Source organism: Protomyctophum bolini, assembly GCF_963924005.1.
Source record: "Protomyctophum bolini genome assembly, chromosome: 8".
NCBI classification, from domain to species: domain Eukaryota; kingdom Metazoa; phylum Chordata; class Actinopteri; order Myctophiformes; family Myctophidae; genus Protomyctophum; species Protomyctophum bolini.
Window position 1 is genome coordinate 45,924,106 of NC_137869.1, and position 25,337 is coordinate 45,949,442.

The 25,337-nt window shown below is 46.0% G+C and overlaps 1 protein-coding gene across 1 annotated transcript in view; it reads left to right on the forward strand.

The window, feature by feature from the left end:
• Positions 1 to 25,337, forward strand: part of LOC308320302 (cadherin-2-like) — a gene marked incomplete at both ends in the record, with an annotated part of 172,678 nt that overhangs the window by 108,501 nt on the left and 38,840 nt on the right. The window contains 7 exons of the mRNA XM_080770615.1: positions 526 to 740; positions 14,463 to 14,657; positions 17,217 to 17,372; positions 17,554 to 17,698; positions 18,421 to 18,593; positions 19,405 to 19,542; positions 21,649 to 21,834. Of these exons, the coding sequence (XP_080626741.1) occupies positions 526 to 740; positions 14,463 to 14,657; positions 17,217 to 17,372; positions 17,554 to 17,698; positions 18,421 to 18,593; positions 19,405 to 19,542; positions 21,649 to 21,834 (1,208 nt within the window). The remainder of the gene's footprint in view (positions 1 to 525; positions 741 to 14,462; positions 14,658 to 17,216; positions 17,373 to 17,553; positions 17,699 to 18,420; positions 18,594 to 19,404; positions 19,543 to 21,648; positions 21,835 to 25,337) is intronic.

The following is a 25,337-nucleotide window of genomic DNA, read 5'->3' on the forward strand; positions in this document are numbered from 1 at the left end:
GTAAAGGTGTGATGTGTTGATTCAGTGAGTCATCGATTCATCGATTCAGTGATTCATTGATTCATTGATTCATTGATTCATGGATTCATTGATTCATTGATTCATTGATTCATTGATTCATTCACACGCGCGCGCGCGCGCACACACACCGGGAACGACGACTTCATAATTGCCGTGATCTCAATTAGATTGAATTAGCACTTCGTCGGTTTTAATAATTGTCCTATCGTGGTTTTGTGTGTGTGTTTTTTTTTAACTGAACAATGTGTGTCAAAAGATAGATTATGTGCAATTAAGTGATGAGGTGTTTTCAAGTGGCACTCTGAACAACACACACGCACGCGCACGCACACAAACACGCACGCACGCACAAACGCGCACACATGCACACAAACACACGCACGCACGCACGTACACAGACACACGTGCCAAGTGGCTTAATTTCTTACACAACTAAATGAATAAACTAACAGCATCTCTATCTCTCTCTCTCTCTCTCTCTCTCTCTCTCTCTCTCTCTCGCAGTGAGTTTCGTGGACTGCGGGGGCGGGGCGGTGCTCTACGAGGTCAGCAGCGCGGAGGGGGCGTGGCTCGGCGTGAGCGAGGAGGGCGTGCTGTGGGCGAGCCGGGGCCTGCGATTGGCCGAGGGCCGGAGCACGGCGCTGCGCGTGTACGCCACGGACCCAATCAGCAAGCAGCGGTGGAAGATGACCGTGACGCTCATTACACACCGCGCGGAGGTGAGCGCGCACGCACGCACACACACACACACACACACACACATACACACACACCTAGTGTAAAAACTCAACTTTCATTCAGTTAGACAATGTTTTAAGCGCGTGTGTGTGTGTGTGTGTGTGTGTGCGTGCGTGCATACGTGTGTGCGTGCGTAGGTGCGTGCATATGTGTGTGTGTGTGTGTGTGTGTGTGTGTGTGTGTGTGTGTGTGTGTGTGTGTTTTTAGTTGGTATTGTGACTTTACTTATATTATATATTGTCAGATACTTGCACGACGGAGACGGAGAGTGGTGGTGGAGTTAGCTGCTTTAGCAGACAGTTTGAGCTCAGGGAGAGAGGTGGTGGAGTTAGCTGCTTTAGCAGACAGTTTGAGAGGGAGAGAGGTGGTGGCGTTGGCTGCTTTAGCGGACAGTTTGAGAGGGGGAGAGGTGGTGGAGTTGGCTGCTTTAGCAGACAGTTTGAGAGGGGGAGAGGTGGTGGAGTTGGCTGCTTTAGCAGACAGTTTGAGAGGGAGAGAGGTGGTGGAGTTGGCTGCTTTAGCAGACAGTTTGAGAGGGGGAGTGGTGGTGGAGTTGGCTGCTTTAGCAGACAGTTTGAGAGGGAGAGAGGTGGTGGAGTTGGCTGCTTTAGCAGACAGTTTGAGCTCAGGGAGAGAGGTGGTGGAGTTGGTTGCTTTAGCAGACAGTTCGAGAGGGGGAGAGGTGGTGGCGTTTGCTTTAGCGGACAGTTTTGAGGGTCCAATGGAGTTAAGAGGTTTTGTACGAAGCGCTTTTTACTACTTTTAATGTGTTTGATATATGTTGTGTTAAAGGTTGTGTTCAATAGCACTGATTTAAAACTATTAGGAGAACATTCAGGTCAGGTTTTTAGGTAGCCTGGCTAATAAGCCAGACTCAAATCACACGGGGGGTGGGGGGCGGGTTCAAACATTTTCTCTTTGACACAATTGGTCAGAGCTACGGTCAGTCAAAGATCTCAAGCATTGAACGTCACTGTAACAAAGCCCGCCCACATTGCATTATACCGTGTCCCGATTGGCCACACCCGTTCTCTGGTGTATAGGAAACGGGCGTATACAATTGAGCCTCTCTGAGACCGTAATCCGCCAGCAGGCAATTTTTTTTTTTTTGTGCCAACGGCTGATTCGGTTTGGCCATAGAGTATATATGAATAGAGAAGGCACCCGGAGGAAACCCTGAGGCGAAAGATTGCAGCTCGAGCCAGCGCTGGTCCGTTGACTATCATTGTGCACATTCATGTTATTGGGGGCCATGACACGTGAACGAATGTTTCATACGTGAACGCGCACAAACGGCACAATGATATAGTCAACGGCAGCACGTTCATGTGCTTTGGTAAAATCCATCCCAGAATGCACTCTGTTCCTACCAGGAAGGAGGAGTGAGTGGAAAAAGTCGCTATATACCGTATAATATAAATGCACCATTTAACATTCAGGAACTATACAGTATATATATAGTTGTGCGGCTGTGTCATATTCACCGACAATTTTATACAAGATCACTCACACTGCCCTAAACATGTGTGCAATGTTCACGTTTGCGTGCGTGCGTGCGTGTCTGCCTGTGTGCGTGTCTGCGTGCGTGCGTGCGTGCCTGTGTGCGTGTCTGCGTGCGTGCGTGCGTGCCTGTGTGCGTGTCTGCGTGCGTGCGGTTGCGTACAGCATAATCTTAACATTTTCCTCGCCCCTCCCCCAACGAGATAAGTGCAGGTTTTGTGGAACATTTCAACTTTTCAGCCAAAACTGAAGTGAAGTGAAATGAAACGAAAGCCAGTCGATTCATACGAGGTATAATTCTGCAGTCGGCAATAAAAAATAAAATAAAAAGCCAGCAGTGGGAAAAAAAAAAAGTGAATAAATGAAGCAATTTGCACAAACCCACAGCATTCATCCAGGCTTCGCTGCTGCGTCGTCGACCGCCGCCACAGGGGGGGGATGTTGTCTTAACCCCGTTCAGGACGGGAAACCCTTTTTGGCTTTGTTTTTGTTAGCATTATGTCTTTATTATGTATTATTATTATTACATTATGTCATACTTTAGCTGTTGAAAAGTATAAGCAGGTCTACGAGCTCGAAGCGCGCGGCACTCTACGAGCTTGTAGACCTGCTGTTTTTGAAACAATTGTGAAAACGTTGAACTCATATTATGCTTTTTTTTTTATGGCAGCTCCCCCGGGCAGGATATCCGCCGGGAGAGATTATACAGACAGGCACAGCTGCTGGACATGAGACTAATTAATTAGAGCGACAGAGAGAGAGAGAGAGAGAGAGAGAGAGAGAGGCGCGTGTATACGTGTGTGCGTGTCAATTCAACAAAGGTGCGGACGATCAGAAATCAGCAGAGAGTATATATGAGCGACGTTTGTGCGCTACTCTATGCCGAATTGAAGTGGACTCAAGTGGCCGCAGACTTTCTTTTCTTCTCCCTGGAAGTAAAAGCGTCTGGGTTTAGCGAGGCTAGAGACACGAGGTTTTTTCAGAGAAACCGTCAGGACTTATAGCGGGGGGACATTTTGTGGACATTTCGGGCCCAAAACGGGTTAACGTGAAAGGCTCTAATGGATATAGTTTCACTGCTGCCATTGTTGTTGTTCGTGGAGAGACATGAAGTTATTGCCGAGAGCTGACACTTTGCATGCGTACACAACTGTATAGCCACGCAGACTCTGCTGGCGCGCGCACGCACGCACGCACGCACGCACGCACGCACGCACGCACGCACGCACGCACGCACGCACGCACGCACGCACGCACGCACGCACACACACACACACACACACACACAAACACAGACACACTAGCCTGGCCCAGCACTTGGAGCAAGCGCTGGAGAATATTTTTTCACCCATCAGAGCTCCCCCCACACAGCACGGGAACACACTCATACGCGTACCACACACGCACGCACGCACGCACGCACCCACGCACGCGCGCACGCACGCACGCACGCACGCACGCGTGAAGTAACCATAATTAAGCCGTTTTCAAACCCTAATTAAAGACCAGCTGAAATGGGGGGAATGGAAGTATTTTTTCACACTTTTGGAGCATATCTGTGGTCGTAATGGAGACATGGATTTAAAAAAAATAACATGCCAATTATTTGTTGTGTATTTCTTTTTTTTATATTAAAAGTCCATAAAAGTCTATACAGAATATGCTGAGCGATGGGATTTTTTCCATAGCTATGATGTGTGCATGCGCGCGCGAGCGTGCGTGTGTGTGTCAGCACACGCGCGCGCGCGTGAAATGTAACTCAAGTATACTTAAGTGCGATACGATATTTTTACTTCGACTCCACTACATCTCAGATCAGGCAAATATTGTACTTTTACTCGGATGCATGAGCTCCGACGTACTAACAGTCCTTCAAACGCGTGCGTGCGTGCGTGCGTGCGTGCGTGCGTGCGTGCGTGCGTGCGTGGCGTCATGCATGTTGCGCCCAGACACAGTGTCTCCAGCCATAGCCTCACAGTAGAGACTCTTATTATTTAACGTATAATCTGAACAATGCACAATGCCTTCATTAACATTCATTATACATTACGTAAACCGACCACTTCACATTAGTGTGTGCACACACATAGCGTGTGGTTTGGATTCATTACGACATGAAGTGACCAATGTTGACATTCTAAGAAGTACTTCTACCCCCTTAAACTGCTATGAAACAGCGCCCTGCTATCCACAGATATAAACACCACGGAATGCCACCCGGGCCAAAAAAGGAAACATGTATAGGTTCTCAACCAGTGGGTTCGGGGACCACCAGCGGTCCTTGAGGCCCCGGGGGGGGGGGGTTCCAGGTGGTCCACATAAAGCTAAATGATGGAGAGTTGGTAACCAAATGGACCCAGATCTTTGACTCTTGAGAGTGTACAACGAAAAACCATTTGGTTTCGTTGTACACTCTGCTATTTCCATTTTTAACCTCAAATCTTTGCTTCCGGGGGTCCCTGGAACTATATACATATTTACAGATGGGTTCGGTGGCCAAATTCATATCATGTCTGGGGTCCTTGACATGAAATAGTTTTAAGATTAACGACTGACGTGTTAGAAACATGAGGCTATGTCTCAAACACATGCAGTAATACTGGTCTCTCTATAGCTATGCTGCCTCCCCCTGGCCAGCCGGGGTGTCTGCAGGTGGAGGGGAAAGGAACGTTCCTTCCACTATATGCTATATACGTCCAAACCGGGGTGAAAAACTCCACCTGCGCTGTCAGGTGAGGAGAAGCGTCTCGGACTCCTCATGCATCGAAGGAAGCATGGGCTCAGTCCGGGGCTCTCCCCGGGTTGGCGGAGGGGGGGAAAATGTATTTACAAAACAGTGGATTAAAAAATGGAGAAGATGTCATTTTGAAAAACACGTCATTCTGTAAACATGTATACATATACCAAATGAACCAAATGGACCCATCAGGACTGCTCACGCGTGTGTGTGTGTGTGTGTGTGTGTGTGTGTGTGTGTGTGTGTGTGTGTGTGTGCGTGCGTGCGTGCGTGCGTGCGTGCGTGCGTGCGTGCGTGCGTGCGTGCGTGCGTGTGTGTGCGTGTGCATGTGCGTGTGCGCGCAAATGAGTGTGTATGTGTATGACAGACAGACAGACAGACAGACAGACAGACAGACAGACAGACAGAGAAGCCTCATTAAGCCACATGTTGGCACCCGTCTCTTGTTTGCTCTGACCGTCGTCAGCATCATCGTCATCAGCCTCGCCAGTTTGCCGCCGTCTGAAAGGCTCGCCGGCCTTTTTGTTCTCCCTCTGTTGTGACGCGAGAGACTCTCTGTGGTTGGCTGACAGCACAGAGAGAGAGAGAGAGAGACAGAGAGAGAGAGAGAGAGAGAGAGACAGAGAGAGAGAGAGACAGAGAGAGAGAGAGAGAGAGAGAGCATCTGGTGGCTCTAGATACTCTCGCTCGCCCCACCACGCGCTAATTAGTGGCGGAGGAAGCACTCGGATTATTTGCTTACATATAGAAGTTTAGCGGCAACTTGTAGACGCGCTCTGTTACTATGAGTGAGAGGCCCGTTTTCAACTTGTAGACGGGCTCTGTTACTATGAGGGAGAGGCCCGTTTTCAACTTGTAGACGGGCTCTGTTACTATGAGTGAGAGGCCCGTTTTCAACTTGTAGACGGGCTCTGTTACTATGAGGGAGAGGCCCGTTTTCAACTTGTAGACGGGCTCTGTTACTATGAGGGAGAGGCCAGTTTTCAACTTGTAGACGCGCTCTGTTACTATGAGGGAGAGGCCCGTTTTCAACTTGTAGACGCGCTCTGTTACTATGAGGGAGAGGCCCGTTTTCAACTTGTAGACGCGCTCTGTTACTATGAGTGAGAGGCCCGTTTTCAACTTGTAGACGCGCTCTGTTACTATGAGGGAGAGGCCCGTTTTCAACTTGTAGACGCGCTCTGTTACTATGAGGGAGAGGCCCGTTTTCAACTTGTAGACGCGCTCTGTTACTATGAGGGAGAGGCCCGTTTTCAACTTGTAGACGGGCTCTGTTACTATGTGTGAGAGGCCCGTTTTCAACTTGTAGACGCGCTCTGTTACTATGAGGGAGAGGCCCGTTTTCAACTTGTAGACGGGCTCTGTTACTATGAGTGAGAGGCCCGTTTTCAACTTGTAGACGCGCTCTGTTGCTATGAGTGAGAGGCCCGTTTTCAACTTGTAGACGCAATGTCAGAACAGATTCTGGACAAAGATGTTTGTATTTGAGATCTCTGTGTTTGACACGGAGACAGATCTCCGGCTGAGCACGCCCTCTGCTCGACCCCAAGGACTCTGTCTGGTATCGCTCTGATCACCCCTTTTGGTGTTTCAAGCGTTATGTTGTATACATTAGCTAGCAAAGAATAGCAGATCTACAAGCTTATAGTGTGGCACACTCGGTGCCACGCTACGAGCTTGTGGGTCGGCTATTTTTGAAGAATCGTGAAAATGTGCCTCAAATCTTTGAATATATTATTCTTTCAGAGTCTCAGTTTTTAACTAAAATCTTTGCTTCTGGGGGGGGGGGGGGGGGGGGGGTCCCTGGAACAACATATTTTCAGATGGGGGGTCGGCGGACAATTACAGATTGGGGGACCTTGACATGAAATATTGAGAACCACTGATACAGAAACATGAGGTTTTTCAGAAAAAAATAAATTTTTAAAAATGTCGACGTCAGGCCAAAATGGGTTAAATGCTGGCCTGAAGACGTTATGCAATGTAGCCGTGATTCGGTAACGTTCCTGGAGCAGTCTCAACTCCCACACAAAGTCAGGTGGGAAGCATAGACTGTAACAAATATGGACAAAGCGTTCCCCGGGTCTAACATGGACGTAAAATAAAGCCTGTAATTCCTCTCACTGTAAGTCGCCATATTTCTAGATCCGTTTGAGCCCAGCTGGCCATTGGCTGGCCCAGACAACGAGGCGGGACTCCCCCCCTTACTCTTCGTTGGTTTTTATTTTGACTGAACGGGGGGTGACTCCCGTTCATAGACTGTAACGGTAGCCACGCCCCTCAGAACATACGCGACTTCATGGTCATTTTTTTAAATAAATGGGACCATAATTTTCCAAAAAGACTATTATGACATGAGAAATGAGACTTTAAACTAGTGACTGGAAGCAGAAAGTATTCATGACCATGTTTATTAAGGTAATACAGTCTAGGTGAAGTTGGGCCCAAATACAGTACATGGACTTCTATGGGGCTATGGGTTTTTTTGGGCCCAATGACAGCGCCACAACAGGCCATTATATGAACTTTCAGGAAGTCCCGATTTCCTTAGTGGCTTCACAAAATACTGTATCTGTCTGACTGCCCCCCTGTGGGAAGCCATGACTACCAACAGCAGAGGACAAAAAAAACGCACCAAATAACTAAACAAAAGCAATTTACGATGACTCACTGGCAAGTGTTGTTCTTGTCGACTGAAACTACCTTTTTTCACTGACAAAAACTAAATGGAAACTAGATGAAAACTAAGCGATGACGACTAAAACTAGGACTAAAAATAAAGTGACCATTCCGTCAACAGATATAAATAAAAACTAAAATGTTAGGATGGGACTATAGTGGGCATAAGAGGTCCATCTGCGACGCGCCGTGAGCTCGTAGATCGGCTGTTTTCAGCAAGTGTATAAAAATCTGTCATCACGACGGCATCAAGGCCCGCCGAAATACATTTTAGTCGATCAAATCAACTGTAGAGTTAGTCGGAGGTGACAAACTGACAATATTGAGCCTACAGTTATATGCCATTCATTCTGTCTGAAATCCTTTTTACCCTCTTCTGATTTTGACACATGGCATCCCCTAGTATCCCTCTATCACATTCAGTATAGATCCAGTGAAGCCAGATGTAATTTCTTGAGGTCTAGTAGGACTATAGTAAATAACATTTAGTGAAAAAAATACATATTTAGTTCGAATGCCCCCCCTGTCAAAACAATTGCTAAGATGAAATAGCAGATGAGACAAAGTGTAACTCTCTAAGAACAACCTATATATAAAACAACCTCGGTTGAAAAGAAAAAAGAAAACCTAAAGTAACGTATAACGGTAAGGCCGTATACAATAATTCATGTACTTTACACTTTGCACCTCAGCTGCGTATAAAGGCACGGGGAGTCTGCAGAGTCCATGCCACCGGGTATAGTGTGTTCTTACACGGCACTGATAATAAGCGTGGTGTGCGTGCGTGTTTAGACAAGCGAGGCCAGTCTCTGAACACGACCCAGAAATAGCCCTGGTCGGTGGCTCGCTCGCTCGGTCACTCGGCTCTGCCAACATACTGCCACTGTGAGTGAGAGAGAGGGAGAGAGAGAGAGAGAGAGATAGAGCTTCAGTAATGCTGCCAACAGCTTACACGCTGATGCATTAGTGTGAGTGCTTCTCAAAGCTTTCTGCTTCTTTTTTTTCCTTCCTCCTCTGTGTCAAGAATCCTCATAACTCTGAGAGTGTGTATACAGATGTAACACGTGTTGCATTTTGTATACACACTCAGAGTTACACAGAGCTGGAACCCCGTCAAAGGAATCCCGCAGAGGGTCCGTGGGAAAAGAAAACAAGATTATTATGTTTCGTTGAAGTCATCCATCCATCTTCGACCGCTTATCCGTAGTCGGGTCGCAGGGGGGGGGTAACAGCTCCACCAGAGTGTTCAGGACTTCCCTCTCCAGAGCAACATTATAGTGACTTCCTCCTGGGAGGGGGTCCCGAGACGTTCCAAGGCCAGTGACTCCCATCTGCGCCTTGGTCTGCCCCCCCCCGGGGGGGGTCTCCTCCCAATGGGACGTGCCTCGAGGGAGACGCCCGAGAGGCATCCTAACCAGATGACCCGCCGAACCACCTAAGCTATATATGGCTCCTTTCCAGGCGAAGACGCAGCGACGCTACAATCTGAATAAATAAATAATTTGAAAAAAAAAAGCTAGATGAATAAAAAGCATAACCAGAGGAAGACAGTATATAGATTAGAATGTATCTATAGAGTTCGTCTAATCTTAAAGCAATAGGAATGCATTCCTCCAAAGTTCATAATGCTACCTAGTCATAGGCGGACTTTGAACTTGACGCCAGGGGGTGCGACTGCTTGGCGAGCGACTCCCGATTTTTTTTTAACCTTTATTTTATTATTTTAGCGTTTTTACAATGCCCTAACCCCTAAAAAATGTAGAATTGTGGTGATTTGTAGTAGAGTAAATAATTGCCCCCGTTTCGCCAGTTCAGTCACACACACTCACAACGTTGTGCGATAACGCATTGCAATTTGTAATTTTTCCGGCGCGCGTCTCTGCTCCTGTGATCAAAGATAATATAATACATATACTAAACTGAATAATTGATGTGCAGATATATAGCACACGTCTACAACGTCGCAGCGAAAGAGAATAAAAATAGAATAAGGAGGAAGAAAAGAGAAAAAAAAGAATGGATGAATAAATTACTGTGGCAACCAAAAGATATAGAGAGAGAATATTAACCCATGATTCTGACCTGAGATCAGATTTAAATAAAAATGTCTATTACATCCCGACAGTTTCACTATCGACCCATTCTGACCTGAGATCGGATTCTAAAAGTGCATGTCTTCGGATTTTTTTCAAAAATAGCAGACCTACAAGCTCGTAGTGGCGCTACAAGCTTGTAGATCTGCTATTTTTCTAAGACGCGGTGAACCTTTAAACACTTCTTCTGTCCTACATATTATTATAATCTAGGGAAAAAAAACGTACAATTTATGCAGGGAGGTTGGCGAGCGTGTAGTACGCCCTATAAGCACATACACAGCATTGTAGTTTATATTCACAGCCTGCATGTGTGTGTGTGTGTGTGCGTGTGTGCACGCGTGCGTGTGCGTGTGTCCGTGTGCGTGTGTGTGTGTTCCCAGCAGTATTGCACCAGCTAGCGTACATTTGCGTTCTCCATATATCGTGTCACGGAGCTGTAATTAACTCTCTCTGCTGCCTCCGTATGAAATATTAACCCCCTAATGGCGTCTGTAATGGACTCTGTGTGGCCTCCGTTACGTTGACCTTAAAATGGTAAATGGTGCGTTCATGGAGCGCCTCTGTCCAAGGCGCTTCATGAAGACGTGTGCTTTACATTCACCCGTTCAACACACACACACACACACACGCGCGCACACGCACACACGCGCACGCATTTAATACACCTTTACATAGACTGTGCATTAGATTCACCCATTCACACACACATTCATACACCTTTACATGGATTGGGCATTGCATTCACCCATTCACACGCACACGCACACACACACACACACACACACACACACACACACACGCACACGCACGCACACACACACACACACACACACACACACACACACCTTTACATATAGACTGTGCATTACATTTACCCATTCACACACACACACACACACACACACCTTTACATATAGACTGTGCATTACATTTACCCATTCACACACACACATTCACACACCTTTACATAGATTGTGCATTACATTCACCCATTCACACACACACACACACACACACACACACACACACACACACACACGCGCGCGCACACACACACACACACACACACACACACACACACACACACACACACACACACACAGTCACACACCTTTACATAGATTGTGCATTACATTCACCCATTCACGCACGCACACACACACACACGCACACACACACACACACACACACACACACACACACACACACACACACACACACACACACACACACACAGTCACACACCTTTACATTGATAGTGCATCACATTCACCCATTCACACACACACACACACACACACACACACACACGCACACACGCACACACACGCACACACACGCACACGCACACACACACACATTCACGCATACCGATGCCGGAGGGAACCAATGCAAGGCACCGGCCTGCACATCGGTAGCAAACTATAGGGGTTCACAGTGAGCCTTGCTCGAGGACATACTTTGGACACTTTGGACTCCGAGGGGAGCCCACAGGGCAGCAGAAGCAATCAGCGCACAATGTCAACAGCTTATTTAGAACCACGTAGTGAACGTGGTCTGAACAGGTCTGAACCTATGCACCGTCCGCACCACGACGCGGACTATTTCCCCAGCGTAAGGTCAACGGTGCAGCTCGTGTGTGTGTGTGTGTGTGTGTACGTGCGTGGGTGTGTTATGTGCGTGCGTGCGTGCGTGCGTGCGTGCGTGCGAACACATGACCCCATCCCGTGGCCTCGTGGAAAAAGGTCACCCTCACTCGAAAACATGTTGTTTCTTCCGCTTGAACTTAAACTCGAGGCACGACTCTGAGCAGACACACACACACACACACACGCACACACACACACACACACACACACACACGCACGGACGCACACATGCATGTGCACGTGCACACGCGCACACGCACACACACACACACACACACACACACACACACACACTGATGTTCTGCAGTGCTGGGGAAAAGTATATTAAATAATGGATGCGGACACCTTGATGTGAAAAGTTTGTTTTATAGTGGGTTTTCTATGTGACCCGGCCTATACCATATACACCAAGTGCAGAGATAAATCTTATTTTGACCAATGTTTCATCCATTTATCAATAAATACACTATGAAATGTTGAAAGCAGGTCTGTCTGCCATACATGTATCCATCTATTAATCCACTATAAAATAATAATAATAATAATAATAATAATAATAATAAAACTTTATTTGTATAGCACCTTTCATGACATGAAATGCAGCTCAAAGTGCTTTACAGAAAAATGGAGAATAAAAGAAAAGCAAGGCAACAACATTAAAAACAAGCAGTAATGCAATACAGTGAGGAACAAAAATAAAAAATAAAAGATCAATTAAAAGCAATGTTGTAGAAGTGGGTCTTGAGCTGAGCTTTAAAAATGTCTACAGAGGCTGCCTGTCGAAGGTACAGTGGGAGCTTGTTCCATGCCGACGGCCCGTAGAAGCAAAAAGCTGCTTCCCCGTATTTTTTAGTTGCCATTTTTGTTTTGGCAAAGCGAGCAGGCCAGCAGTGGAAGACCTTAGGGGGCGGTTTGGGACATAGTTAGGCAGGCAGTCATGTAGGTAGGAAGGTGCGAGACCATTGAGAGCTTTATAGACAAGTAAAAGAATTTTAAAATCAATCCTAAAAACAACCGGAAGCCAGTGCAGTGATGCCAAAACTGTAGAAAAAATGTAGAAAGCAGGTCTATCTGCCATCCATTTATATATCAATCCACTATAAAACTGTAGAAAACATCCATTTATCTCCTGGATGGACATCCATTTATCTGCTGGATGGACTTCCCCATCGATCTGAACTTATACACATGGGTATAGTGTATAGTGTGTAGCTCTGGCACAGGCAGGCGCTGACACAGCACATTTTGTTTCTGCTTGTATTTATGTGTCAAATGTAGTTTTTTTTTTTGGGAAGTCTGCCCATGAATGCATATAGTTATAGTTGAGGGATCTGGCCTATAAGATAATTATCTTTAGAGTATAGCCCAATTATCTGTGAGTGGATTTTAATAAAGATAAGTCATTATAAAGTGTCATGGTTATTATGCAGAAAGTTGAATCCCCAAAAGCAGAGCCAATTAAGTCAACCCATTTTGGGCCCGGGAACCACTTTTGGTGTTTTAAACATTATGTTATATATAATTTAAGCTATTGAAAAATAGCAGATCTACAAGCTCACATAGCGCGCCACCGGGTATGGGCGATGATGATGTCACGTGCTATATACCCTCACATTGGTTAACAATTAGAGTGAATCATGTTTTTAACCCATTCTGACCTGAGATCAGATTCATACGAGGTTTCCACTGTCTGGACACACACACCGGTCTGATTAACCCATTCTGACCTGAGATCAGATTCTAAAAAAATATCAGTCGTTCTTCGATTTTTCAAAAATAGCAGACCTACAAGCTCGTAGCGCGCCACTTGGTGGCGCGCTATGAGCTTGTAGATCTGCTATTTTTCTATAGCTATAAAGTATAACATAATGCTTAGTTATATAAAACATCAAAAGGGGTTCCGAAAAGGAGATTATTGACCCGGAGACCATCCATGCTGAACTGGTGGTCTAATATTAGCCCTGGTCCAAGGCTTACAGCGAGTCTCTCTCTGACGCCTATACCTTCCGCAGCCCTCTGGTCATATTTCCGTAGTATAGCGTTAGCGTAGTTAAATTCAGGGTACATTGCGTTATTAATTGCGGAAGTGCAAAAACGGTCGCTCAGTTTTAACCCATTCTGAACGGGAACCCATTTTGGTGTCGGCATCATGTCATGCTTTAGCTATTGAAAAATAGCAGATCTACAAGCTCATACGAGCTTGTAGGTCTGCTATTTTTGAAAAATCGAAGAACGACTGACATTTTTTAGAATCTGATCTCAGGTCAGAATGGGTTAATCAGACCAGTGTGTGTCCAGACAGTGGAAACCTCGTATGAATCTGATCTCGGGTCAGAATGGGTTAAACTCCAGCGGCACGGCGCGGGTTTCCCCTCGTCATAACTCCTCGGGTCCGCCTGCTGGCCCAGTGCTTCAACGTTGGAGATCCTCGCGCACGCACGCACGCACGCACAAGCGTGACGATGTTATATTTATTAATCACTTTTATATTCAGGGGGGGGGGCGAGGTTTCCCGTCCCATGCTTGGGGAGGGTGTCAGAGGGGCAGGGGCCGTTAAAGGACAATTCCATGCTAGAAGGCTATACCTTTATTTGTTCTGATCAACTATACAACCAAATATTCTTTATGCAGGTTTTGTGTCCGACAGGTTAGAGGTCATCAAATGGTTCGTCCGGTGGCTCGCATGCTGAATTTAAAATAATGAAAGGGGAAAAATGAAAAGGGTTGAAAAGCACTGCAGTGTACAGTATAGTGTGATCAACTGTAGGGTACAGTATACTATAACTAACTATAGGGTACAGTGTACAGTAGTGTGGTCAACTGTAGGGCGTTCAATACATAAACCAGAAATGCAATAAAGTTAAAATATTGAGAAAAGAGGTTTCTGATATAACGTGTCATTCTCTCTCTCTCTCTCTCTCTATCTCCCCCTCTCTCTCTCTCTCTCTCTCTCTATCTCCCCCTCTCTCTCTCTCTCTCTCTCTCTCTCTCTCTCTCTCTCTCTCTCCCCCCCTCTCTCTCTCTCCCTCTCACGTCTTCCAGCAGGTGAATGCGTCAGACGTGAGTCACGTGACCACCGCGACCAATCGGGTGGTGCCAGAGCTGGTGTTCCCGCGCCACGGCCCCGTGGCGTCGGGAGGGGGCGGGGCCCTGCGGCGGGCGAAGAGGGACTGGGTGATCCCGCCGATCAACGTCCCCGAAAACTCGCGAGGACAGTTCCCCGAAGAGCTGGTCCGGGTACGAGACGCACGCAACGCAACGCACGCACGCACGCAACACACGCACGCACGCATGCACGCACGCGCAACCAGTGTTGTTTTTGGCATCAAATTTCTATTTTTGTTTTAGTCATATAGTCTTTGGAATGAAACTTTAATTTTAGTTTTAGTCACATTTTAGTCACCTGGACTGTTTTAGTCGACTAAATGTCATGAGATTTTAGTCGACTAAATCTACAGGTTGATTTAGTCGACTAAAATGCATTTCGGCGGGCCTCGATGGCGTCCTAATGACACTTGCTGAAAATAGCCGATCTACAAGCTTGTAGATTATGTTATTTTCGGCATGCAACCAAGTGTAAAATGACTTATACTGGATCTCTTGTCCCTTTCCTATAACATTTTAGTCTAGTTTTTATTTGTTGACGAAATTGTCAATATATTTAGTCTTAGTTTTAGTCATCATAGCTTAGTTTTCATTTAGTTTCTTTTTAGTTTTAAGCCAGTGAAAAATGGTAGTCGACGGACATTTCTCGTCTTAGTTTTAGTCGACGAAATCAACACTGCGTGGAAGCCTTACTTTTAAAGGGACACTTCACCCTTTTTGCAAAAAAAAATATGTTAATGACGTTTAGAAGCTTTAGATCACTTTTCTGGGGGTATTTATGTGTGTAATATGTGGTTTTAGATATTTTAGATTGTAGCAGTGAGCCTGTTGTCTCTGATGTCATGGACACTGCAGGTCTCACTACCTTCCTGGACTACAATTCCCATAATCCTTTGGTGCACTGCTCCTCCTTGTGGATAGGGGGGAGAGCTGTCTTACTGAGACAACATGTAGTCCAGGAAGGAAGTGAGCCCAGTGTCCATGACATCAGAGACAACAGGCTCACTGTACTACAATCTAAAATATCTAAAACCACACATTACACACATAAAGACCCCCAGGAAAGTGTTCTAAAGCTCCTAAACGTCATTAACATATATTTTTTTGCAAAAAGGGTGAAGTGTCCCTTTAACCCATTCTGAACGGGAACCCATTTTGGTGTTAGCATCATGTTATGCTTTAGCTATTTAAAAATAGCAGATCTACAAGCTCATAGCGCGCCACCGAGTGGCGCGCTACGAGCTTGTAGGTCTGCTATTTTTGAATTTTTAGAATCTGATCTCAGGTCAGAATGGGGTTAATCAGACCAGTGTGTGTCCAGTGGAAACCTCGTATGAATCTGATCTCAGGTCAGAATGGGTTAACCACTTTCACCGTGGCAACAACGTTTTGGGAATGTCCTTATATAGGCAAAGATGTTCCAAAAAAAATCTCTTTTCTCCCGCAAACAAAATAGCTAAAATAGTTGACCTATACAAGCTTGTATATAGATCAATTATTTGGGCTATTTTAGATTTTCGAAATATCGCTAACATGCTCCCCAACGGACATGATTTGATTTCGACCTTTTCCCCAACGTGATATTCATATCAGTCTATATGCCATAATATGACACTGTATAGTACAAAATCCCAAATCACAGACAGTCTAACATCATAATTATGTAGACATTTTTAAAGCTCAGCTCAAGACCCACTTCTACAACATTGCTTTTAATTGATCTTTTATTTATTTTTTGTTATTCATGTCCTCACTGTATTGCATTACTGCTTGTTTTTTTTAATGTCGTTGCCTTGCTTTTCTTTTATTCTCCATTGTTCTGTAAAGCACTTTGAGCTGCATTTCATGTCATGAAAGGTGCTATACAAATAAAGTGTTATTATTATTATTATTATTATTATATATTGACACTATAGAGATGTCCCCGACCACGTTTTCTTGTGCTCCCGATCCCGTTTCCGATCATTTGAAAATGACCCCCGATTTTTCCGTTTCACGCGATCGTGATCGGAAAAATCGTGGACAAACCGTATCATTTTTGAAACGGGGCTATATATATAAGGTATAACTTAAAGGAGAATTCCATGCTAGAATGCTTTCTTATCTTTCTTACCTTTCTTTGTAGTCGTCACATCCCCCACCAAAGAGGTCCCAGGTGTTTTTTCTGTGCAAAAACTCCTTATTGGCTATTTCCCCTACCATAAGTATACCCTCAATGAATTGCATTGCATTGAATGGGAATTGAATGGGGCTATGGGGTGTTACGCTAGTCCGCTTATTTCCATCGAAAGAAGTAGCAAAGTGTGCCGCGTGGGATATTATCTACACTATGAAGAGAGGATATATACAAAGAAATTATCATTTTGAGTGATTGAAATAAGCAAATTAGCACAACACCCCATATAGCCCCATTAAATTCCCATTCAGTTCAATGCAATTCATTCATACCAGCTTATGGTATAGGGGAAACAGCCAATAAGGAGCTTTTGCACAAAATAACACCTGGACCTCTTTGGTGGGGACGTACTGTAACAACTATACAAAGAAAGGTAAGAAAGCCTTTTAGTATGGAATTCTCCTTTAATGTGTTTCTGAAATCACGCCTCTGCGTGTATGTGTGTGTGTGTGTGTGTGTGTGTGTGTGTTTGTTGAACTGTGTGTGTGTGCGTGCGCGTTCATCCCCTCCCTCAGATCCGCTCGGACCGCGACAACAACCGCCTCCTGCGCTACAGCGTGACGGGGCCCGGGGCCGACCAGCCCCCCACCGGCATCTTCATCATCAACCCCATCTCTGGGCAGCTGTCGGTCACCAAGCCTCTGGACAGAGAGCACATCTCCAACTTCCACGTAAAGAGATACATGCACGCACACACACACACACACACACACACACACGCACAGACAGAGAGAGAGTGGACCGCGATGATTATGATGTCGCGACAGGGCATACGCGAGTCTGACGGATATTCATTGTGTGTGTGTGTGCGTGTGCATGTGTCTCTCTCTCTCCCTCTGTGTGTGTGTCTAGCTGCGTGCGCACGCCGTGGACCTGAACGGGAACCAGGTGGAGAACCCCATCGACATCGTCATCAACGTGATCGACATGAACGACAACCGGCCCGAGTTCACGCACGCCACCTTCAACGGCTCCGTGCCCGAGGGCTCTAAACCGGGTAACTATTACACCCTATAAATGCACCCTATACCTCCAATACACACACACACACTACGGCTCTGTACCCCAAGGGTCTCTAAACCAGGTAACTATTACACCCTATACCTCCAATACACACACACTACGGCCCTGTACCCCAAGGGTCTCTAAACCAGGTAACTATTACACCCTATACCTCCAATACACACACACTACGGCCCTGTACCCCAAGGGTCTCTAAACCAGGTAACTATTACACCCTATACCTCCAATACACACACACTACGGCCCTGTACCCCAAGGGTCTCTAAACCAGGTAACTATTACACCCTATACCTCCAATACACACACACTACGGCCCTGTACCCCAAGGGTCTCTAAACCAGGTAACTATTACACCCTACCTCCAATACACACACACACACACACACACACACACACACACACACACACACACACACTACGGCTCTGTGCCCCAAGGGTCTCTAAACCAGGGTAACTATTACACCCTATACCTCCAATACACACACACACGCACATGCACATGCACATGCACATGCACATGCACATGCACATGCACATGCACATGCACATGCACATGCACATGCCCACGAACACGCGCGCACACACACACGCACACACGCGCGTGCGTATACACGCACACACACACACACACACACACACACACACACACACAGAGAAATGTCAATCAAAGACGTGCGTGCTCCCCCCCCCTTGCAGGGTCCTTTGTGATGACCGTGACGTCGGTGGACAAGGACGACCCCAAGACGGCCAATGGGATGCTCCGGTACAAGATCCAGTCGCAGAACCCCGAGAGCCCCGCCTCCAACATGTTCACCATCAACAACAAGACCGGCGACATCATCACCGTGGCCGCGGGCCTCGACCGAGAGGTGCGCGTGCGCGTGCGTGTGTGTGTGTGCGTGCGTGCGTGTTTGTGTGTGTGTCTCTTGATTACAATTGTCAGTTGACCCATTTTGACCTTCTCAAAATGTCTTCTACACATCCGGACAGTTTTCTGAAAAAGGCCACGTTTCTATATATAACCGTGTCAGTCGTTCTTGGATTTTTCAAAAATAGCAGATCTAGACAAGCTACACGAGCTTGTATATATATATCTGCTATTTTTCAATAGCTATAGTCAGTATAGGATGCTATAACAACGGTACTAAATAGAGCGTGCTCCTCCACTCTTAGCCCAGGTGCTGGACAAAAAAGGCAGTATATCCCATTCTGACCTGAGATCAGATCCATATGAGGTTTCCACTGGTCCACACACACTGGTCTGATGAACCCATTCTGACCTGAGACTGCGACGCTCTATATGGGATGCGACACACAAATACAAATCACGGACAAATTGGGGGAGAGAAGAAGAACCCCTTTTGGCGTTAGCATTACGTCATGCTTTATAGCTATTGAGAAATAGCAGATCTACAAGCTCGTAGCGCGCCACCGAGTGGCGCACTACGAGCTTGTAGGTCTGCTATTTTTGAAAAACGACCGACACATAGAAACATGGCTTTTTCAGAATAACCGTAATTTTCAAACGGACATTTTTTTAGAATCTGATCTCAGGTCAGAATGGGGTATAATGAACGATGCGGCGGAGTAACGTGTATGTGTGCCTGTGTGTGTGTGTGTGTGTGTGTGTGTGTGTGTGTGTGTGTGTGTGTGTGTGTGTGTGTGTGTGTGTGTGTGCAGAAAGTGCCCCAGTACACGCTGATCATCCAGGCCACGGACATGGAGGGCAACCCGACGTACGGCCTCTCCAACACCGCCACGGCCGTCGTCAGGATCACCGACGTCAACGACAACCCTCCGGAGTTCACCACCGACGCGGTAGGTTCACTGACCTGAGATCAGATTCTACAAAAATGTCTTCTATACATCCTGACAGTTTTCCATTCTGACCTGAGATCAGATTCTAAAAAAAATGTCTTCTACATCCTGACAGTTTTCTATTCTGACCTGAGATCAGATTCTAAAAATGTCTTCTACATCCTGACAGTTTTCCATTCTGACCTGAGATCAGATTCTACAAAAATGTCTTCTACATCCTGACAGTTTTCCATTCTGACCTGAGATCAGCTTCTACAAAAATGTACTTCTTCTACATCCTGACAGCTTTCCATTCTGACCTGAGATCAGATTCTAAAAAAAATGTTTTCTACATCCTGACGGTTTTCTATTCTGACCTGAGATCAGATTTCCAAAAAGAATGTCTTCTACATCCTGACAGTTTTCTATTCTGACCTGAGATCAGATTCTAAAAAAAGATCTTCTACATCCTGACAGTTTTCTATTCTGACCTGAGATCAGATTCTAAAAATGTCTTCTATATCCTGACAGTTTTCCATTCTGACCTGAAATCAGATTCTAAAGAAAATGTCTTCTACATCCTGACGGTTTTCTATTCTGACCTGAGATCAGATTCTACAAAAATGTCTTCTACATCCTGACAGTTTTCCATTCTGACCTGAGATCAGATTCTACAAAAATGTCTTCTACATCCTGCCAGTTTTCCATTCTGACCTGAGATCAGATTCTACAAAAATGTCTTCTACATCCTGACAGTTTTCCATTCTGACCTGAGATCAGATTCTAAAAAAATATCTTCTACATCCTGACGGTTTTCTATTCTGACCTGAGATCAGATTCTACAAAAATGTCTTCTACATCCTGACAGTTTTCCATTCTGACCTGAGATCAGATTCTAAAAAAATCTTCTACATCCTGACGGTTTTCCATTCTGACCTGAGATCAGATTTAAAAAAAGATTCTTCTACATCCTGACAGTTTTCTATTCTGACCTGAGATCAGATTCTAAAAAAAATCTTCTACATCCTGACGGTTTTCTATTCTGACCTGAGATCAGATTCTACAAAAATGTCTTCTACATCCTGACAGTTTTCTGAAAAAGCTATGTTTCTATGTGTCAGTCGTTCTTTGATAGCAAGTGGCGTGCTACGAGCTTGTAGATCTGCTATTTTTCAACAGCTAAAGCATGACATGATGCTAACACCAAAAGGGGTTCCCGCCCCAAAATGGACCTGGGAACGATTTCTACAAATGCCAAAGATTTGAGCTACAAACGAATGCTCTGAAAGAATACATTATATATTCACATTTGGGCCACATTTTCACAATTTAAAAAAAATAGCAGACCTACATGAGCCCCTATGTGAGCTTGTAGATCTGCTATTTTTCAATAGCTAAAGTATAACATAATGCTTAAAGATGGAGTGCCACATTTTTTTGTATTTTTCCAGTTTTCCATGTGTCTATGAGGTGACAGTATACTTCATTAGACACCCTGGAGTCGTTTTCATGTGCAATGGGTGTATTAACTTTGTATTTAGGGTTTCTTCCTGGAGGGCTGAACCCTTGACAGTCAAACGGGGCCAATGAAATAAACAGTAATATATGTGACATCACATTATCAGCCCCTCCCCTAACCCCTCCCCCTTTATCATACAACTAAAACTAAACTAAGGCTTCAGGTCAGGTGGGTCACCGCCCATCATCACCACCCACCAGGCAGACCAGGCATACTTAATGAACTGGTGGGCGTGTCCACTTAAAAGCATGGTTTCAACAGACACTGTACGGCTTTTTGGAAAAAGTTCTTCGCCCTTATATTTGTAATAATGCCTGATGATGATGTTTTAGGGTGGGAAAAAAATCGTGGCACTCCAACTTTAGCCCATTCTGAACGGGAACCCGTTTTGGTTGTTCAGCATCATGTCCGTGCTTCAGCCATTGAAAAATAGCAGATCTACAAGCTCGTAGGTCTGCTATTATTTTTGAAAAAAACGACTGACATTTTTTTATAGAATCTGATCTCAGGTCAGAATGGGTTAATCGGACCAAGTGTGTGTCCAGCAGAAACCTCGTATGAATCTGATCTGGGGTCAGAAACGGTTTTAATTCATTCCTCTCCTCCAGTTCTTCGGCGAGGTGGAGGAGAACAGGGTCAACGTCATCGTGACCAACCTGACGGTGACAGACAAGGACCAGCCCCACACGGCCGCCTGGAGCGCCAACTTCAGGATCGTCTCGGGAGACCCCACGGGCCGCTTCGCCATCCCCACGGACCCCCAGAGCAACGAGGGCCTGGTCACCGTGGTCAAGGTATAAGAGAGACCCCAGAACAGACCCCCCTATACACGGAAGACCCCAGACCCACCCCCCGAATAGCTACAGTGGGGTCCTCCTCGTTTGCGCCTCAATCTCAAAATGACATCCATCAGTACTGATGGGTACCTATGTTAGACACACCCACAGACACACCCCCAGATTCTCAGCCCCAAATGTGCTGACCTCGTAACATTTTGCCTCATAATGGTTGTTTATGTACAGTATACTAGCCCTTGCCCGTTGTGAGATATTTGGGGGCCATAGGGGGTACTGCGCCCGGTGCGTTTTTAATTCACTATAATACATTCATTAATAATCATTAATTAATGTGTCAAATCGGGCTTCGTTAAGACCACCATATTCATATATGGCCAATGCCTGTGTGAAAAGTGTGGGAGTGATTGGTGCAGGCAGTGAGGAGATACGGCGGTGTTTCTGACAGACAGACAGACAGACAGACAGACAGACAGACAGACAGACAGACAGACATTGTTAGAATTATAGTATGATGATGATGATGATGATACCCAACTTTCAGCAGCTGTTTCTATTCTGGGCTGAATGGAAACCAATGTGGGATTATGTTTAGTATAGACTCCATTACACAAACACACTGGCGAAGAAAATTACCGGTGAGAAACGTATTCCCAGATTCTATTGATATATCCTCTGACTATACAAGTAAGATGCATGCGCGAACGCGGGAAGCCAACGCAGCTCGTAAATTTGCAATAACAACAATTAGAATACTGTTGTGTGTGCGTGCGTGCGTGTGTGTATTATTTTGTGTGTGGCGGGCGGGTGGTGTCACACAGACAGACATGCAGGCAGTTTTTCCTGGCTTCCATAGTAAGCTGCTCATTGCATTCGCATTTAGCCAGCATGCGTCAGAGACTATACACCATACTGACCTAATGTTACTTTAGCCAGCATGAGACAGAGACAATACACTACTCGCCTAACACCGTGGAATGTTTATTTTCTTTTTTTAAAGATATCTTTTTTGCGGCTTACGCCTTGTATTGGCTTTTTGAAGGGACAGACAGGGGTGAAGACATGCAGTAAAGGCCGTGTCGGGCTCTGGAGTCGAACCCGCGGCGAACACTGCGACTGGATTACCAGGCGGGTGCCCAGACGGTTACGCACACCGCCTGGGCCACCTTTCATGTTTAACTGTAATACCTCCAACACATTGTTTTAGTCACAGATGCATGATTTTCATATCGGAAAAACATACAAACTTTGGCTTAAATCTTGCGGGCACATACATAGGACGGGGGCACACCTTAGCCGCGCACAGCCTCAGACAGAGGAAGCTGACGACCCAACGTCATTCCGGCTTTTTAGACAGCTGGTGGGTGGGAAACCTCCGCGGCTGACTGACGCGACGGACAGATTCCCGTGAACGCTCTCCTCCGCGTCAGTCAGCCGAGCTTCTTTCCCATCCACCAGCTGTCTAAAAAGCCGGAACGACGTCGGGCGCCAGCTTCGTCTGTCCGCGGCCGTGCGCTAAGGTGTGCCTGCGCTGATAGGTTTGGTGAACCAATAGAAAGCTGCATGTCGTCAGGTGTCCAGAGCTACTGTATAGACGAATCCAGGAACGGGTCTCATGGTCGCAGCTTACGTATTTCCTGTAGGCGGACTCGACGTATAGCTGCGGGGTTTAAACCCTCACCGGGCGCACCTCTTCTACTACAGTGAACGGCAGAGTGACTGATGTTTAAGTCTGCCTCAAACGTTACTCTTTCACCTGCTTTTTACTAAACACTAACATTACAAAGATGCCCAGAACATCGGGATGAGACAAAGCAGTGAAAGATACATAACGTCAGTCTTAACCAACACCCTTCTTCTTCTTTCGTGTATCGTCGTCAAATGTCCAGCTCAGTGTCATAAAGCCACGCCATTGTCTCTGGTCCCACTTGGAAGAGGCCAGCCTCTGAAGGAGGTCTGTACTGAGGACAGGTGGTAATGATGTGGTCGGCAGTCTGCTCGGGCTCGCCACACGCGCATGCTGCGCTGTCTGCCAGGCCCCACTCCTTCATGGACAATCCGAAGCGTCCGACCCCGGTACGGCGGAACCAACACCCAATCTTTCTGTTTTCATACACAAGGCTGCTGTACTTATACCTCATACTTTAAATGCTTAGTATGAGGTATAAAATACAGCAGCCTTGTGTTCATAAAACAGAAAGATTGGGTAAGACTGACTGTTATGTATCTTTCAGGACCTTTCACCGCTTCGTCTCAACCATTACTCTATGGCTCTGCTCTCAGCCACTGCGGTGGATATATATATATATATTTTTGTTGCCACTACTGTTGGAGCAGCCATAAACTACACAGGTTCATCCCGATGTTCTGGGCATCTTTGTAATGTTAGTGTTAGTAAAAAGCAGGTAAAAGAGTAACGTTTGAGGCAGACTAAACATCAGTCACTCTGCCGTTCACTGTACTAGAAGAGGTGCGCCCGGTGAGGGTTTAAACCCCGCAGCTATACGTCGAGTCCGCCTACAGGAAATACGTAAGTTGCGACCATGAGACCCGTTCCTCATGGATTCGTCTAGATACAGTTTGCATATTAGTAAGAGTAGACCGATGTACCTGCAGAGTATATGTACGTGACAAACTATTTGAGTGAGTGAAGTTTTTGTGCCGCATCGACTGACTCAAGTAAACTCCTCTCCGAGTTCAATGTCTGTCGTCCTCTCTGTCCTCGTCTCAACTCTGTCTGACTTTAAAACCGTTTAAAGCGTATACTCTTTGATTTTGGGGTCTGGCCCCGCTTCGCGCTCTTATTTTGACACTCGGTTCGATAAGAGAGAGAGAGAGAGAGAGAAAGAAAGAGAGAGAGAGAGCGAGAGAGAGAGAGAGAGAGAGAGAGAGAGAGAGAGAGAGAGATCAAACGGAGCGCGGAGAAGAAAAGCGAAGGTTTGATCATCTGAGATTAACCCATTCTGGACGGGGTAACCCCTTTTGGTGTTTTAACTATAAGCATCATGTCATACTTTAGCTATTGAAAAATAGCAGATCTACAAGCTCGTAGCGCGCCACGCTATGAGCTTGCAGGTCTGCTATTTTAGAAAAATCGTAAAAAAAATGCGCCACAATTCTTTGAATATATATATATTATTTTTTTCTTTCAGAGCCAACAACGTTTTCTTTTCTCTCCATTTCGACGTCGGAGCCTAAATGGGTTAAAAAGCACCGCTTGACATAATGTTAGCATGCGGCGGCGCGCTAACGCCGGAATCAAGTGGAAAGAATAATTGGGGGGGGGGGGGGGGGGGCTTCTTAAAAAAAAAGGAACATGATCACAGAGACTCTCTTCTAATGTGTCCCGGGACGACTCTGAACTCCTGCTGCTATACTGTGACGGGACAGACGTATATACATACGGCTACTATAGAGCGGCGCAGTCCCTCCACCCTTTCAGAACAACGAACAGGCCCAGGGAATGAAAACGCAATGCGTTTTCCCCCATAGGCAGTTCTTAT